This window comes from Sorex fumeus, unplaced genomic scaffold (assembly GCF_029834395.1).
Source record: "Sorex fumeus unplaced genomic scaffold, SorFum_2.1 ptg000107l, whole genome shotgun sequence".
Classification (NCBI taxonomy): Eukaryota; Metazoa; Chordata; class Mammalia; order Eulipotyphla; family Soricidae; genus Sorex; species Sorex fumeus.
This window is the reverse complement of record NW_026606164.1, coordinates 188,905-207,187: the sequence shown is the minus strand read 5'-3', so window position 1 is coordinate 207,187 and position 18,283 is coordinate 188,905. Positions and strand designations below refer to the sequence as shown.

The 18,283-nt window shown below is 63.0% G+C and overlaps 1 protein-coding gene across 1 annotated transcript; it reads left to right on the top strand.

Annotated features, from left to right (window-relative positions):
* Positions 1–3,700: 3,700 nt before the first annotated feature.
* Positions 3,701–16,737, top strand: IQCA1L (IQ motif containing with AAA domain 1 like). Its single transcript, XM_056134813.1, has 19 exons — positions 3,701–3,711; positions 4,446–4,773; positions 6,079–6,198; positions 6,423–6,602; positions 8,814–8,885; positions 9,752–9,966; positions 10,764–10,848; positions 11,193–11,303; positions 11,424–11,499; positions 12,106–12,212; positions 12,940–13,023; positions 13,090–13,142; positions 13,949–14,031; positions 14,154–14,261; positions 14,726–14,925; positions 15,233–15,319; positions 15,868–16,045; positions 16,200–16,435; positions 16,627–16,737. Exons 1-19 carry the CDS (start codon positions 3,701–3,703, stop codon positions 16,735–16,737), a joined length of 2,445 nt encoding a protein of 814 aa, XP_055990788.1.
* Positions 16,738–18,283: the final 1,546 nt, after the last annotated feature.

The following is an 18,283-nucleotide window of genomic DNA, read 5'->3' as shown; positions in this document are numbered from 1 at the left end:
GTGGCAGGCACCTTCCCTTTTACTCTCTCCTTTTGGGTGTTATGGTTTGCAATGCAGCTACTAAGCGGCCATCATGTTTGGTCCGTCGTCTACTTTCAGCACGCATCTCGAGAGGGCACTTTCTTTGCATGCGGACAAACCAGGATCAGTCTCCAGCATCCCAGAGGGTCCCCCGAGCACTGCCAGGGGTAAATCCCAACTGCTGAGCCAGAAGCAAGCCCTGAGCACTGCCAGGTGCGGCCCAAACCCTTGCTTACCTCCCCCAAAAGAGCAAACAAGGAGCTTGACAGTACAGGGGAGAGGCTTGCCTTGCGGCTGGTCAGCCTAGGTGGATCCCCGGCACCTCGTAAGAGTCCCCCAAGTCCCTCCAGGAGAGTGATCCCCGAGCACAGAGTCAGGAGTAAGGTCTGAGCACTGCTGGAAATGACCCCTCCCCCCCAAAAAAACAAACAAGTCCCTCTTTTCATGTCTCTTGCATGTTTGCTGAGTGCCCAGCTCTGGGGGGTGGCAGAACCAACCCCTGCTAACCCAGGACCCCCCCTTAAGTCACCCCGACACGGGCGTTTCTCCCAAGGCCACAAGCATCACGAACTCGTATGTGAACGAAGCGTTTGAGTGGCTGCCGGGTGAGGCCTCCAGCTGGCCCTGAGCTCGGGCCACAGGAAGCTGAGGTTGCCAGAGGTGTGGGCGGCCGGGCACCTGCTGCTGCCCAGTGGGCTGGCCGGGCACGCTGTGTCCGAGGGCACCAAGGCCATCACCAAGTCCCCCAGCACCAAGTGACCCGACCTCGGGAATAAAGGGCAGCTTACTCCCACGTGATGTGATTGGCTGGGGGCAGGGGGGCGGGGCACGGCAGCCTCACTACGTCTGACGCTCCCACAGTGCCACTGCACACTGGAAACGGTTCTGGGGCGTGTCCACGGGCCTCTGGTCGCCCCTTTGGTCCAGATCAGGAGCTGCTGACCACTTTGCACCCTCTCAAGGCTGGAGGCTCCGCGTGAGTGACAGTAAGGTCACAGCTTGACAATGCCATTTCCTGCAGAGCGTCGTGTTTGTTGGGGTAGGGGGGCACCCAGAGGAGACCCAGAGTTATTCTTCAAGGCCCAAGCTCAGAAGGCTCCAAGCCTGTCAATACCTGCAGCTTGCCTGGCAGGAGCGGCCTCTCCCTCCCTGGCCTTCCCTGTCCCGTGACTCAGAACAAGCCTCTACGTAGGAGTGGGTTTTGGAGGATCCTAGCTTTTTTTTTTCCTTTTTGGGTCATACCCGGCGATACTCAGGGGTTACTCCTGGCTCATGCACTCAGGAATTAACCCTGGCAGTGCTCGGGGGAGCATATTGGGATGCTGAGAATGGAACCCAGGTCTACGTGCAAGGCAAATGCCCTCCCCGCTGTGCTACGGCTCCGGCCCCCTTGAACGTTTCTTTCCACCTCAAAGACTTACACAAACGTCCAGAACCCCTTGGGGTGTCATCACTGTCATGCGCTCCAGTCTGGTCTCGGGGGCTGTCTGTGCACCCAGCTTGCTCTGTCTTGCGTGGACCCGTCAGCTCTCTTCCAGGTCCTGCGAGGAACAGGTTGAGAGATTGGGAGAGTAAGTCCCAAACCCTGGGCTGGAGCGATATAGGACAGCGGGCAGGGCACTTGCCTCGCGTGCAGCCGACCCGGGTTCGATTCCCGGGCATCCTATATTGTTGGAGTACAAGGAGCTTAGGTTTATCTGGTTACACCCATCAATCTGGTCACACCCATCACAGTGCTCCTGAAGCACTTCCACTTCCATTGTGTTTATCTGTAAACAGTCTTCCCTATGCTCTCCTTCCCACCCAGGTAATCAGCTTTCCTCTTAATCAGACTTTGTTAATTTGTAAGATCAGTTTCCCAGAAATCTATGATTTTCTATGTATGAGTGAAATATTGCCTTTCTCCTCTCCTTATGCCTTATGAACAGTTTAGTTTACCTTAAAGTAATATCCTTTTTGTATAGATACAGGAAGACCGTTAACATCATGCTTTGTAACTTAGGATTTGATTGGCTTTGAATATTATTCACTCCCGGGCATCTGCTTTCTTGACTTAAGCCTCAGTTGCCCTTAGTTCCTAACACCCCAAAAGCAGAGTCCTGATGAGGGACTGAATGGACCCAGGGCAAGCGGCGAGCTACCCTGGCAGCGAAATGGGCCAGGCCAAAGTGCCACGATTCTTAACTATAAGTTAAGAGTTTGATCATAGACAAATGCTGTCATGATCCAAAGGTAACAACAAGACTAGGATCCTGCTAGGGGTGGGAAAGACTATCTGGCCTGAGCACCGTAGTCTGAGATCGAGATGGCCCTAGGAGAGCAATTCTATAAGTTTAAGATATTTCTTACTGTATTCATACAAAATGATGTATATTATAGTCTTATATGTTTGTCGGACAAGGAGAGGAGAGGCACACCCATGGGATTCTGCTCTAGGGTGGGTCCTCCTGTTGAGGAAGGATCTGTCCTAGGAGCGACCTTCCCTGAGGCTAAGATTTCTACTCCTATTGATTGTGACCACACCTATGTGTAATTGTTTCCCCAATTCCTCTTGGAGAGAGATATAAGGAGACGGTAGAATGGGCGGGGCAGAGACAGAAGGAGAAGAGAAGGAGAGACAGAGAGAGACAGGAGCAGAGACAGATGAGGAGAGAATCAGAATAAACTACGACTAATACCAACCAGCCTGGCCCTCGTTCCTTCCTCCGCCTGACCATCAACCATCGACCTCTCCGGGGTGGGAGAAGGGTGAGACTACTGAACGCGGGCGGCGGGAGAGATAGAGCCACCGCCGCTGTGTGTGCTGTGCCCCCTTTTTGTGAGTTTACACACCATATAGTCGCCAAGTACCACCAGGAGTGATCCCTGAGAGCCAGGAGCAAGCCCTGAGCACCATCACCAGGTGTTGTGGCCCCAAACCATGACGTTTCCTCTGTGATGATTCATCCTGTCGTGACCACCTGTGTGCTGCGGACCCATAAGCCTCCCCTCTCCAGGCTTGCGGGGGCATGCGTGGGGGGTGACTCCAGCGCCGGCAGCCTGGGCTGACACAGTGACAAACGCAATCCCTGGTCCGGCTTGCCCGCGGCTGGGGTCTGCCCAGTGAGGCTCCTTCCTGCTGCTGTGCCTGTGCCCGGCTGTCCCCAGTCCCTCCGGAGTGTGACCTGGCTGACCACAGAGGTGGCTTCCAGGGCCGCCTGCAGTGAGGGGGCACGCGAGTCTGTGTCTGACACCCCACCTGCCCCCTCTCCCCCCCTCCGCTGCCTGTGCCCATGGGTAACCGGGAGGGGGAGGGGGGACGCCGTCTGAGTTCCTGGGGACAGGCACAACCACAGAAGCTGAGCCCAGCTCCCAGTCCTGGTCGCTCCCGTGTGTCACGTGGCCCCCAGCATGGGAGCTCACCGGTCCGGAGCCTCAGCTTTGTGGTCACAGAGGGCATCCCCTCGGAGGACCCCCACTTCAGGGGCTGGCCGTGCGGCACTGGGGGAGGACGTCCACCGAGACGGCTGTCCCCAGCCCTGTGCCCCCGGCCGCCCCTTAGCCACCATAGAACATTGGTACAATGGAACAGAACTCCCCCAAGCAAGCAGTTCTCTGCCTGGTTCTGAGGGCTGGGGTTCAGAACCTTCAGTCCGGAAGGTTCCAGACCACCTCCAAGAGCAGTGTGAGGGGAGGCACCATGTCCGAGGGGTGAGTGAGGGCGGTGCGAAGCCCCCAGGGCCGGCAAAGAGCAAAGCACCCTCCTGGTCCCGGGCGGAAGGGCTGGTGGGGGGGAGGTTCTCAGGGTCTCCCACCACCCCAGACGCCCCTGGCTGGTTTCCCTCCACCCCTCAACACCTGCATCCACTCTGCCCGCACCATTTCCCACTCACTGCAGCATCACACACACACGCACGCACACACTCACACACACGCACACACACCCACACACGAACACACACATGCACACACACGCACACATATGCACACACACGCACACACACAAACACACATGCACACGCAAACACACACACGCGCGCGCACACATGCACATGCAAAACGCACACACGCACACCCGAGCACACACCCCCACACATGCACACGCACGTACACACATGCACACACGCACACACACATGCACACACACACACATGCACACACACACGCACACACACGCAAATGCACACACACCTCACACACGCACGCACACACATGCATGCACACACGTGCACACAGGTGCACACATGCACACGCGCACACGCACACACACACACACATACATGTGCGCGTGCGCAGCTCGTCCCGGACTGGGACATGCCACCCCCCACTCCCCCCACCTCCCGCTGCCTCCGGGCCGCCTCCCTCGCCTCCACTCCGCTCTCCCCTGGGGCACGCGGCCGCTGTCGCTGTCGGGGCTCAGGCCGGGCGCGGCGGCTCCTCCCCAGGACCTACCAGCGCATCTGGGACTCGGCCCACGCCAGCCTGCAGGGGGCGCTGGAGCAGGAGCAGCCCCTGCTGCAGCCCGTGCCCGAGGGCCAGCGCCAGGCCCTGCTGCACCGGCTCTCGTCGCTCTACCTGGTGTACCTGGGGCTGCTGCGCCGCTTCGACACGCTCTACGACCAGATGCTGCACCCGCAGAAGCGGCGGCTGCTGCGGCGGCTGCTGGACGGCGTGGCCGGCCGCGTGCTGGAGCTCAAGGACGAGATGGTGCGCGTGGACCTGAGCGAGACGCACTGCCTGGACCGGGAGCTGCAGGAGCAGGGGCTCACCCCGGTGCGCGCGAGACCCGACGGCAGCCCAAGGGGAGCTTGGCCCCACCGGGGGCTGCGGGTTGGCCCGCCCTGGCTTCTTCCGCCGGCCTTGGGACGGCGGGAGAGGAAGGGGAGAGACGGACGAAAGGGTGCGCTGGGGGCCAGAGCGACAGCACAGCCGGGAGGGCGCTTGCCTTGCACCCAGCCGACGCGGGTTCGATTCCCAGCATCCCATCGGGTCCCCCGAGCACCATCGAAGTTAATTCCTGAGCACAGGCCAGGAGGAACCCCTGAGCATCGCCGGGTGAGACCCAGAAGAAAAAAAAAGATGCTCTGGACATCTACGGGTTCGGGCACCCCGCCTCAATAGGTCCCCGGGGCTCAGCCAGGGGTTGGTCCTGAGCCCAGCGTTGGGAATAGCCCCTGAGTACCGTGGGGGTGGCCAGGAGCAAAACAATTTTGCTGGTACAGTGGGGAGGGGGGTGCTTGTACACACAGCCAACTGGGCTTGGTTTCAAGCCCCCCGGAGGGTCCCTGACTGCCAGGAGAGCACAGAGGCAGGAGTAACCCCTGAGCACCATCGATGTGCCCTTCTTTTCTTTTTTTGTATTTTTGGGTCACGCTCGGCGATGCTCAGGGGTTCCTCCTGGGCTCTGCACTCAGGAATTACCCCCGATGGTACTCAGGGGACCATATGGGATACTGGGAATTGAACCCGGGTCGGCCGCCTGCAAGGCAAACTCCTCCCCTGCTGTGCTATCGCTCCAGCCCCTCAATGTGCCCCTCCGACACCCTCCAAAGGGTAGGCTTGGCTTCCTAACGAAGGATCTGAGGCATGAGGTGGAAAGTGCATGGCAAGTCCAGCTGCTCTGGCCATGGAAATAGCAGGAGGGTCCCTGGCAGCTCGGGTGGAGCCAGGGCTACCGTGCAAGTCCCAGACCCCGCCCGCGTGCCAGGCCTGTGTGACCTGTGCGCCCACAAAGTGAAGAGCACGGGGCCCTGCCGCTATACAGTGGCCGTCCTCGGTGGGCTGAGGGAAGCGTCCCCCCTCTCCAGGACTTTCCCGCCCCAGACTCAGCCAGGGTCCGTGTTCGCTGAATTGCGGTCATCATCAACCGGAAAATCCGACTTTGTTTTGGGTTTGTTTGCTTCTGTTTTGGGGCCACGCGCCGCAATGCTCGGGAATCACTCCTGGCGGTGCTCGGGGGACCCTACGGGATGCAGGGATGGAACCCGGGTTGGTTGGCCTTCCCCGCGCTGCTACTGCTCTGGGTCCAGACAACCCGACTCTGGTTCCTGACGCTGGTCTACCCGCCCCGGCCCAAAGGCAGACCTGGAGGTTCCCATCCCCAAATACTTCCTCCGGGAGCAGCCGAAGGCGGCGAAGGAGCGGGCCAGCTTGCTGGCAGAGATCCTGGCCATGTCGAGGCCCTCGGGGCTCGTGGAGGTACGTGTGGGGGTTAGGGACCCCGCGGCACTGAGGGTGCCTTCACACGGTACCTCTGGGCGTCCGGCCTGTCCCTCCTCTTGCATGTTTAGGCCCCTTCTAATGTCAGAGTGGAGCCACGCAGCCCGGGCCCCCAGCGTGCCCTGTGGGGGTGACAGCAGCTGCCCCCAGCTTGTCACCGCTCCCTCGTCTCCCCCACTCCTTCCCCGCCGTGCTCCATCCAGAGCGACATCATCATAAGTCGGACAGAGGCCATAATCATAATCCAAATGACCGAGCGAGCCAGGCAAGGCCAACTTCGAGCGACCTTCATGCGGGAGCTCCAGGAAGAGGCGGAGCGGGAGCGCAAGGTGCAGAAGGGGCCCAAACTCACTCTGGAGGCTGCAGCCATCAAGATACAGAAGGTAGCCACCCCCCACCCCACACACACGCAGGTGGAGAGGCAGGCAGGGGTCACCTCCTCCAGGAAGCCTGCCAGCAGGCAGAGAATTGACTATAAACAAGGTGTGGGGTGCTTAGCGTGCCCAATAGCTAGATCCTAAACTAGGAACCTGGATCAGTCGAAAAAGCACCTCTCTGGGGCTGGAGCGATAGCACAGCAGGTAGGGCGTTTGCCTTGCATGCGGCCGGCCCGGGTTCGATTCCCAGCACCCCATAGGGTCCCCTGAGCACCACCAGGAGTGATTCCTGAGTGCAGCGTCAGGAGTAACCCCTGAGCAACGCCGGGTGTGACCCAAAAAGAAAAAAAAAAAGCACCTATCGGGGCCAGAGCGCTAGAACGCTGCCTTGAATGCCACCGGTCAGATTGGGTTTGACCCCCAGCACCCATATGGCCCCCAGCCTGAGTGCCCTACCCACTGTTGCTCTCTCTCCAGCCCCCCTCATAGGGGCCCCCAAGTCCCGCCAGAAGTCATCCCTGAGCACTGAGCCAGCAGTAAGCCCTGAGCACCGCCAGGTGTGGTGGCAAAACCGTAACCATACAGACAAGATCACAGTTGCGGCCACAGAGCAAAGAGAGGGGAAAGGCGGTTACCTGATGCCCAGGTGACCCTGCCTCATCCCTGCACGGAGGGTCCCGAGCACCTGGGCGTCACTTCTGAGCACAGAGCCAGGACTAGCCTCTAAGAGTTTCAGCTTTGCCCCAAACCTCCACCCCGAACACACTAAATAAAATCTCGGTACAAAGAGTGGCGGGTAGACTCTTGGCAGAGGCCCGGGGGGAAGAGACAGGCCAGTGACCGCTGATAACTGAGGGGCACTGAGTGACCTCGGCCCAGGGCCTGGCCTGTCCCTGGCCTCCCTGACCGGATGCCCTGGGGATGCCTGGGGTCTCTGGCCTGCTCCCTACCTGCCCCCCCCCCCCCGTGCTGCTTATGCAGGTCCCTGCAGCCCGGAGCTCTGCTGATGAGGCTGGGGAGGCCGGGGGTCCCGGGGGTCCCTCTTCTTGCTCCTGTGTCACTGTCACCCGAGGCCCCCGGCCCAGCCCTGCCTTGACACGGGAAGTCTCTTGCCGTGTTCTGTTCCAGAAACAGCCCTGGCGCTGCACAGACAGCTGGATCCTTCTCGAACGGGGGCTCCTGGCCCAGGCCCAGCGTCTCTCGAGTGCCCACCCTAGCCCGGTAGCAGGGACTTAGAAGCCCCCAAGGCCCCCCAAAGGGGGGAGAAGCCAAGACTGAGAAGCTCGGTTCTCTCCGAGTGGGGCTGAGCGCAGCGAGGGGGACACAGCCCAGCAGCCCACTCTGGGTCCCTGCATTGGGGTGAGGGCCCGAAGCCTGGGAGAAGGGTCGGCTGGGAATGCCAGCTACACCCTCCCGCCTCTGCCAGAGCCCACAAACCTTCAGTCCCTACTGCCAGTCTGCAGAAGCAGAGAAATGCTGTCTGCAGCACCAGGAGTCAGCTCGGTGCGGGGGAGGGGGGGAGCTGGGGTCCGGCTCACGTGCAGGAGTCTTGGGGGGGCTCCACATCCTGGAGCACAAGGTCAGGGTAGCCCCCAAGCGTCTCCATCTGTGACCCAGGCCCATGAGCTCCAAGTTCTGAGGCTTTCCCTATGGTGGGGGGGAGGGGCGGCAGAACCCCCCTCCCCCATGCCTGCACCGCGGCTGGTGGTCCACCCTGGGCTGGGGGTGCGGCACCCACAGAGACGTCCAGCTGGTTTCGCTCAACGAGGACAGGGTCTGGGCCTCAGTTTCCTCTCATAACTATCGGAGACTCAGGGAAGCCCTCCAGGGCTGCATCCGCATGTCTGGGCGGAATCAAGTGTTTCTTCTGGGGTCTGTGGGGCCTGAGAGCTCACGGGGGTGTCTTGGGGAAGACTGCGAGAGGGTGGGCGTGGGAATTTGGGGGTGGCAGTCTCCAAGGACCCGTTCCCCCTGCCACAGTCCCGTGCAGACTGAGCCCCCCAGTGTGGGGAGTGGGCAGGCGGGTGCAGTCCCCAGAACCCTTCAGTCCTCTGCCACTGCCCCCGCCTTGGGGTGAAGGTCTTGGAGTTGGGAGCTGTGCTTGTTCAGAGGTCCCTGAAGCTGCTTCGCCCCCCTGGCTGGACCTCCGGGAGGGAGAGAGGGGCTCTTCTTGGGGTTCAGCCATGCCCGCGCCCAGCGGCCTGCCCTTGCCCCCAGGTCTGGAAGGGGTACCTGAAGAGGAAGGAGATCCTTCTGGACAAGCAGGCGGAGATGGAGCTCATCGGCATGGTGAGCGGGGACCCCCCAGCTGGTCCCCACAGCCCCCCCTTCCCTCTGAGTCTGTACTAGGATGGCGGGGACGCCACGGGTACCATAAGCAGCGCCTGGACACGCAGCCTGGGGGGTGGCATGTCCAAGGACCCGTTCCCCCCACCGTCCTGTGCAGACTGAGCCCCCCGGCGTGGGGAAAGAGTGGGCCGGCGGGTGCAGCCCCCAGGACCCTCCTGTTCTCTGCCACCGCCCCTGCCTTGGGGTGAAGGTCTTGCCCCCCGGGAATGTGTGAGGCCTGGCTGACGCGGGGTGGGGGTCGGGGATCGGGTGGCGAGGTGGGGGTGGGGGGTGTGGAGGGATGACAGGAGACAGAGCTGCAGTGGGGTCCCCAGGGGGCGGCAGGGGACTTCCAGTGGGGGTGGGGCTTGGGGGTGCCGGAGGAGGAGAGAGGCCCCCCGGGAGGTGGGAGCCGGCCGGGGCGGGGGGCCGAGGCCCGCGGAGGGTGAGGGATGAGCGTGGCCGCCCGGGCCCATCACCAGTGTGAGCTCAGCGTTTTCAGTAATTGTCTCTGCGCAGGGTGATATTTAAAATACATTTGGGAGCCAATGAGGCGGGAAAGTGGCTCGGCAGCGGCTGCCAAGGCGGGCGGTGGGGGTGGGGCCGGGCCGGAGGCTGGCGGGGCCGCGGGGCCGCCCGGATGCGCGGAGCAAACTCATTACGGGCGTAATTTACACCACACGGGCGCTTGGGCTCCCAACCCGCTCCTCCCGCGCGGGGAAGAAGGCCGGGCAGCAGCCACGGGACCGCGGGCCTCGGCGGGGTGGGCGGCCACGGGACTGCGGCGGGCGGGCGGGCCGGGCCCTCAGCCCTCGCCTCTGCCCCAGACCCACCCAACCGCCCAGAAAGTCCTGACCCAAAACCTGGGCATCATGAGCAAGGCCCGGAAGCGGAAGAGCCTCCGGAGGAGCCGGCAGGCCGAGAAGGAGGAGGAGCTCCACCGGGCCCAGGCCAAGGCCTACGAGAGCCTCCGGAAGATCGAGGGGCCCGAGATCAAGGAGAAGCTGAGCCTGCAGATCCGACAGTGGTTTATCGAGTGCCAGTTAGTGTCCCAGCGTCACCCACCCCCGGTCCTGCCGACACCCTTGGCCCGGCCTACAGGGCCATCCCTATGTCCTCCGTGGAAAATGCCAGAACAAGACGGGAAAAGAACGGAGACCGCCCAGGGAATCTCTGTTCTTCTGATTCATGACCACCAGTTCCTTCTCCCTCTCCCCCTCCGTCCCTGGTGCTTTGTCTTTCTTCATCCTTCTCTTCAGCTCCCCACCGCCCCTCTCCCCACCTGCTGTCCCCCCCCCCCCCACCACCTGTCCATCCATCTGCTCACCCATCTGCTCGCTCTTCTGTGCACCTGGTCATCTGTACCCACCCACCTCTACAAACACACATCCGTAAGTCTACCCATCTGTCAGGCCACTCCTCAGCCCTCCATCCACCCACCCATCCTTTTCCTCTTCCATCTGTCCATCTGCCCACCCTTCATCCATTCATCATCCATCTATTCATCGTTCCACCCAACATGCACCCATCCACCTGCCCACCTACACCCCAGCACGTCTGTCCACCGTCCGTGTGTCCAGTTGTCCATCCACCCACCCCCAACCATCCATCCACCATCCATGTGTCCAACTGTCCATCCTTCCACCCCTCACCTGCCCTTGCATCCATCATCCATCAGTCCATCGTCTCACCTGTCCACCCATTCGTTTGTCCGTCATCCACCTACCCGCCTGTTCATCCATCCGGCCGCTCGGCCAGTCAGCCATTCATTTGTCCATCCATGCATCCGTCCGCCCACCAGCCCACTCCTCTCTGCCTGACCTTCTCTTGCTCCCTTAGTGCCCTCACTGGCCAGTTCCCTCATTATCCAGACGAGTCCTTGGGCGGATCCAGCCTGATCTTTGCGAACAAGACTCCCGAGCAGGTACAGCTGACGCGGGGCCCAGAGCGTGTGTGGTCAGGAAGTAGGAGGTGGGTGAGAACTGACCGGGGGTGGCAGTGGTGGGCCACAGGTCACCCAGGATAGAGGCATGTCGTTAGCGTGTGAAGGAGGGTCCCTGTTTCGGACCAGGCGTCCCCAGCAGAGAATGTGTCTGGCGAGACTGTTGTGGCCTCCAACCGCTGGGGGCAGGAGAGCCTCTGTCCACCCTGCCCCTCCCCTCCTTTCTTCCTGGACCCCCAAGGGGTTTCTGGGCCCCAGACCCTGTGTCCACCGGCGACTCTCACTCGGCTCCTGCCTTTCCACCATGGTTTCTTGTCTGCGCACAGGTGAAGAAGGAGCTCGATCTGGCTCAGGACACCAAAAAAAGGGAGCAAAGGAAAAACACGAAAGAGGAAAGAGAGAGAGAGCAGCCGAAGAGAGAGAGGAAGAACAAAGGGGTAAGGCTCCCTGGAGCAGCCAGGGACAGGAGCGAGTCAGGAGAGCGGGTTTGGGGAGCGCCGGGCACAGAGCCGGCTCCGGATGAGGCCAGGGTCACAGCGAGGGTGTCCCCATCCCAGGGCACAGAGGACATGCTGACGGTCCAGCAATCCAAGTCCATCCCCACCATCAACAGCGGCCACCAGGAGTACATCGGTGAGGGGCACGGGGAGGGCTCCTGGCCAGGGTGGCGTTGCGAGGGGGGCCTTGGTCCCGGGGAAGGTGGGTGATGTGGGTACGTGTGGGGGCCAGGGGAGGACCCGCCCGAGGAGGGAACCGGGCATGGGGGGTGATTTCCGGGGTGGGGTCTGAGGGTGCAGCTCTGTCCGGGCAGAGGCAGGGCCAGACAGCGGGGCACGATGTACGTGTGGGTCATGCAGCCACCATGGCTGGTCGGGAGGGAGGGGTGGGGACAGAGAGTAGGGACTGAGAGGCCGTTTTCCCATGCGCGTGTACATGCGTGTGTGTATGCGTGTGTGCATGTGTGTATGTGTTCACATGTGTGTGCTTACGTGCATGTATGTGTGTTTATGTCCATGTGTGTTTACATGCATGTGTGTTTACATGTATGTGTGTACATGCGTGTGCGTGTGCTTACGTGCATGTGTGTGTTTATGTGCATGTGTGTGTTTATGTGTGTGTATGTGTTTATGTGCATGTGTGTACACACACGTGTGTGTGTGTGTGTGTGTGTGTGAGCCCACGAGAACACACGAGCTGCGCCCCCACCCGATGGCTCACCCGTGCACGTGCCGAGGTCAGAAGTGTGGAAGAACCGCTTGGAGGGCGCGTACCCCAGCCAGACCTTTGACAGCGAGGCGCTGCAGATGATGAAGAGGAAGGACTTGGAGTCGGATATCCGAGTGCAGGTGTGCTGTATGTGCGGGCCACTCAGGCCGTGTAGGGTCCTCCCTCTGGCCTCCCGCGCACGGACATCCGGTCTCATCCTGATGTGACAGCCACCTCCCTTGGCTTCCCCAGGGGCCTCTGTCCCCTGCTGCGGCCCCTGCTCTGGGGAGGGGGCCGAGGGGGCCCCAGCTGGGGTGGCGGCCACAGCCCCTGTCCAGCGGCTCAGGGCCCTGCAGTGTCCACCCGGGGCCTCCCGCCCCAGTGCTGCCCACAGGAACTGAGGCCCCGAGGGCATGCCCAAACCCATGGTCACCCTGTGCTTAAAGAGTGGGGTTGAGGGCCCAGAGATATAGTATTGGGGTCAGAGCACTTGCCTGGCAGAAGGGACACCTGAGCACAGGGTCGGGGGCAGCCCTTGGGTCCTGGGTGTGACCCCAAGCCCCTCTGCTCGAGAAAGTGGAGGGCCATAGAGTTTGTCCGGCGGGGGGGTGCTTGCCTTGCATGTGGCTAGCCGGGGCTAGGTCCCCAGCACTGCCTGGGGTCTTCCTAAGCCCCCTTAGGGGTCAGCCCTGAGCACAGAGCCAGGAGTCAGCCCTGAGCACCCCCCACATGCAGTGTAACTGGGGCTCTCACCGGGGGCCACCCCACTGGGGTGCAGGGCGGGGCTCAGCAGAGCCCCCCAAAGTGTGGAAGGAAGTCGCCTGCTCTTCTCAGGGGACCCCAGCTCTGTGCCCCCTGTGGCCGCAGGTGGACGAGCTCATGCGTCAGGAGCTGAAGAGCCTCCAGCTGGCCGTAGACCGGGAGCGAAGACCCTTGAAGCTAGCGAAGAAGGTGAGACGCAGGGCGGGGCCGGGGGCCGGGGCCGGGGCCGCCTCATGGGCACCTTTTTCCTACCAGAAGACGCCAAAGGCGACAAAGAAGAGGAAGGAGAAAGACCTGACCGCCGACAGGTACCTCGGGTGCACGGTGCCCAGGGACAGTCCCTCATGTATCTGGATTCCTGCCCACCCATATGCAATGGGAGGGCAGAGACGACCCCTTAGAAGCCCGAGTGCTCACGGCCCGGCACCACATAGGCATCTCCGGGGGCAAGATAGGCTCCATCCTAAAGTAAAAAAAAAAAAAAAAAAACACCAAAAAACGTGTTTTGAGAAAAGCAGGTGGGGTATGTCCCGGATCCGTCCTTCTGTCTCTGTCTCTCCTTCCAGCCTTTCCCTCCCTCCGGGCCATCGCCCTTGGACTGGCCACTGGGTCCCCGGGGAGTCAGCAGGGCCCCCTCTTCTCACTGCCCTGGCACGGGGAGGCCACGAGCCTGGTGGCGCCGGCATCTCAAGCCCCATGCCGGCACGTCCCCTCTGTGGCTTGCCTTGGTTGTCGCCCCGTCTTCTAGGACTCAAGTCCCCTTGCAAAGGGTGATCTCAGGGTCACGTGGGCTTCCCTGTGGCGCCTTGTGCTTTGCTGCGGCATCCTTTCATGCTGGTGGCACTTTGGCCCCGTGGAGCAAGTGCCTGTTTCTCCAAGAAGCTCTGTCGCTCCCTTTCCTCTCCCATTGGTCACTCCTGGGCAGTTGCAGGTACCACAGCAGCAGGGCCCAAACTGGCACTCATGCTCACGCTCTCAGACTCACCCTTGCAAGGCGGCAGCCTCCCCCGGGGCCAGCCCAGCCCAGCCCAGCCTGGGGCAGGAGAGCCCCTCACCCCGCTCATCCCCCTCATCCCTCCCCCACCCCCACCCCCTCTCTGCTCTCCTGCGCCAGGAGTCTGGAGTCGCTGTTTGAAGAGCTCGTCATCCTGGGATTCCTCACCCAGAGCCAGACCGTGGCCCTGAAGGATTACATTGGTGAGGCCCGGAGACCCCCGCTGCACCCCCAGGGCCCCCTCGACTGTGAACACTCTCTCCGGGTGCTCTCCTGCTGGGCCACGCCGGCAGGGCCACTCACCGGGGCCCACGTGTGCCCGCAGGTGACTGTATCTACGTGGGCTCTTCTCTGAGTCTGGCCAACAAGCTGCCCACGCCGTCCCTGTTTGACATCCGCCAGAACATGGCTCTGTATGCAGTGCTCCGGCTCGGTGAGACGTCTCAGCAGCAGTGGACAGAGAGGGCGGCTGAGGCCGGCTCCTCTGATCCCCGGCTCCAGGGAACTGCATGGGACCCCCGCTGCCCTGCCGGAGGTCCCAGGCCACTGACATCATCCCCGAAGCCGTGGGCTCCCTTCCAAACCCTCCCCAGTCCCCAGGGGCCCTTTATCCCTTGGACTCCCATCCCCACCCCTGGATATGGAGTCCAGGAACTTTCTAGAACAGCCAGCCCTGCCCCCCCTTGAGTCCCACCCTCCATAAGTGGGAACCGGTGTGAGGCGGGTGACCCCACAGGGCATTGCAAGAGGGGATGCTCCTGACCCCCAAGTAGCTGCTGGTCACTGATGGCCGAGTCCTCTGAGCTGCCCTGGGGATGGCCCCGACATCTGCCCCCCCTCTACCCCGAGGTCCCCAAGCCCTGCTGGCTGCCACCCGCCTCTGCTCCATTTTCCCAGGCTCCCCGGATATCCACGCCTTGGCCCCCCACATCCGCTCCATCCTGCTGGTGGGCCCGGCTGGCATGGGCAAGAAGATGCTTGTCAGGGCCGTGTGCACGGAAACAGGGGCCAATCTGTTCGACCTGTCGCCCCAGAACTTCGAGAACAAGTACACGGACAGGGCCGGGGCACAGATGCTTGTGCACATGGTCTTCAAGGTCTGCCCACCGCCCGGGAGTGCGTCCTCGCCCGCAGTGGGGGGGGGGACCTGAGATCGGGGAGTGAGGGGAGAGGAAGGGGTGGAGGTGAGCCCTGAGCACAGCCAGCACCCCACAGGGGTCCCCTGAGCACCTCCAGGAGTGATCCCTGAGTTTGAGCCGGGAGTCAGCCCCGAGCACCGCTGGGTGCGGGTCCCCCCAGACAGAGAGAGACGCAACCCTGGTCAGAGGCCGGGCGCTCCCCAGTCGGGCGGAGGTGGCCGCTGGGAGGAGGGCCGACGAGGAGGTGCGGCTCTGACCTGCGCAGGTGGCCCGGCTCCTCCAGCCCTCGGTGATCTGGATCGGCAACGCGGAGAAGAACTTCCATAAGCGTGTCTCTAAGGAGGAGAAGCAGGTGGGAGGGCTTGGGGAGGCGGGGGAGGGGCCTGGGAGGCGAGGACAGTGGCTGAGAGGAGATGAGGGGCTGGAGTGAGAGCACAGCGGGGAGGGCATTGGCCTTGCACGCGGCCAACCCGGGTTCGATTCCCAGCATCCCATAGAGTCCCAAAAGCACCACCAGGAGTAATTCCTGAGTGCAGAGCCAGGAGTCAGCCCTGAGCATCTCCGGGTGTGACCCAAAAAGCCAAACAAAAAAAAAAAAAAAAAGAGAGAGAGGTCGATGAAATGCAGCTGTGCGTGGGAACACGGAGCAGGCTGGCTGGGACGTGCAGCGGGGCAGGGCCGGAGGGAGAAGTTGGCCGGGGCCACGCCGGGGCCGCACCCAGGGCTCCTGCCACACAGAGCCTGGGCTCCGGCTCTGTGCCTCTGCCAGCTCAGGCTTGGCCGCCGCTGGGTGGCTGGACGTGATCCCCCCAACCCCCGCCCCCCGGGTCCCTGCCTGGCCCCACGTCTCCAGGCAGAAGCCCCGGGCCAGTCTGTCGCAGTGGCCCCTCCCCAGCGCAGATGGACCTGAAGCAGATCAAGAGGGACCTGACCAAGGCCGTGAGCCTGCTGAGCCCCAGGGACCGCGTGATGCTCATCGGGACCACGGAGCAGCCGCAGGCGGCGGATCTGAAGGGGCTGTGCCGCGTGTACCAGCGCATTCTGTACCTCCCGCGCCCCGACTACGCGTCCCGCTACGGTGAGCCCCGCGGAAGGCCACCCCCGTCTCGGAGGGCTGCCGGACACAGCCCCGGGCTAGGCCAGGACCTGGCGTGGTGGACACGGATGTCCCTTGGCCACTGAGGCTGCCCCTTCCCTGCGGCTCCCGGGGGCCTGTGCTGCTCTGCCCACAGTGCTCTGGAAGCAGATGGTGGAGGCCAAGGTCCTCCCGAACTTGAGCCTGGACTTCAGCTCCCTGGCCAAGGTGTCCGACGGCTACACCAGCGGCGCCATCGTCCAGAGCATCCAGGCAGTGCTGACGGACAGACGTCTCCTGCACATGAGCCTGCAGCCGCTGGTGGCCTCCGAGTTCATGGGGCAGCTGGCCAAGAGGGACCCCGTGTACATTGAGGAGGAGGAGGCCATGAAGGTGAGGCTTGGGGGGGTTAGCGGCACCCCCGGGGGGACCCCTCCCCGCAGGCAAACCCCAGGGTTGCGGGATCCTCAGGGGCACAGAGTCTCATGCCTGAGCAGGGGATGCCCAGGAGAGGGTGAGGCTGTGAGAGTGGACGTGGCAGGGGAGACGGGGGGGGGGGGGCTCACGACCTGCGCCCCTCCCAGGACTGGTACTTCAAGACCCCCCTGGGCAAACTGAGGCTGAAGATGCTGGAGGACCTGCAGGCTGCCAATGAGGAGGCCAGTCAGGGGAAAAAGAGGAGGAAGAAGAAGTGAAGGCCGAGAGGGACAGTCGCGGGCGGTGGGCGCTGCACCCCACCGGGCATAAACCTGTGACTCATGACCTGCTTTCTTGGCCTGGGTCTGCGGGGCTCGGCGAAGCCCATCCCCATGGGGCTGCTGCCAGGGCCGGTGGGGGTGGGCTGGGGGGCCACGCTGCTGCCCCCGGCCCCCGGGGGAGCCCCAGTGCGCTGGTCACTTCTCAGTGACGGAGACCCCGGCCTCTCTCCAGCCAGACCCGACAGCCAAGGCAGGACCAGGTGTTATGGGGGCCATGCTGGTCAGCACTCGGGTGGACACGAGGGTCGGCACTGAGGATGGAGATGGGGGTCAGCACTCGGGTGGACATGGGAGTCAGCACTGAGGATGGAGATGGGGGTCAGCACCGAGGGTGGACTTGGGGGTCAGCCCTGAGGGTGGCCATGGGGGTCATCCCTGAAGGTGGACATGGGGGTCTGCACCGACGGTGGACATGGGGGTCAGCACCGATGGTGGACATGGGGGTCAGCCCTGAGGGTGGTCATGGGGGTCAGTACTGAGGGTGGCCATGGGGGTCAGCCCTGAGGGTGGACATGGGGGTCAGCCCTGAGGATGGACATGGGGGTCAGCCCTGAGGGTGGACATGGGGATCAGCATCAAGGGTGAGCCTGGGATCCGCACCCAGTGTGGATTTGGGGTTCTGCGTCTGTAGTGGGCTTTGAGCTCAGCATGTAGGGTGTGTTACAGGGGCAGCGACTGACGTGGGGTGGGCACCAAGGATGTAGGGGTGTCTTTCCTCGGTGTGTCCCCTGCTCTTCTGTGTGTCCTAGAGGGGCCTCCCTCGGCTTGGAGGGGCAGGTGTCGGGGAAATACATACTCCCTGAACCCCTCCCTCTGGGTCAGTTCTGCACAGATGGACATTCGGGCCCTTGGCCCTGGAGCCCCCTGGGGGGGGGAGGGCAGGGGGCCTTGTTTGGGGCAAGACACACCCAAAAGTCCTGGGGCACAGTCCTCAGGACCTTGTGGTGCTGGGGAACCCAGAGCAGGGGGGGGGCTCCCTCTAAGCCCTGTGTGGAGGATGAGGGAAGATGAGGCCAGCGGGCGGGGCCGGCCGCTCTTGCAGCCAGGACACTATTTATGGTGCTGCCAAGGCAGAGTCCTGCTCCTCCCACACGCTGCCCTGGCCGCGGGCCCAGCTCCCTGCCGGGGGCCCGGGGCCTCACTCCCTCCGGCCGCTCTGCTCTCTCTCCCGGACACGCCATGCGGGGCCACCACCGTGGGGCCCGTCCCCTCCGGCCGCCCCCGGCGGGGGGCCTCCCCTCCCCCCGGGGGCCGCCCCCGCTGCCGTGCGGGGACATGGCACTGCAGAACGCCCTGTACACGGGCGACCTGGCCAGGCTGCGGGAGCTTTTCCCCCCCCACAGCACCGCCCACCTGCTGCTGCAGAGCCGGGCCGCGGAGCCCCGCTGGGACAGCGCCCAGAGGGGTGAGGGCCGGGCAGTGGGGGCTTGGGGGGGGGCTGCTTGGGGAAGGAGAAGAGTGGGCCGCTCTCCCAACGCTGGGG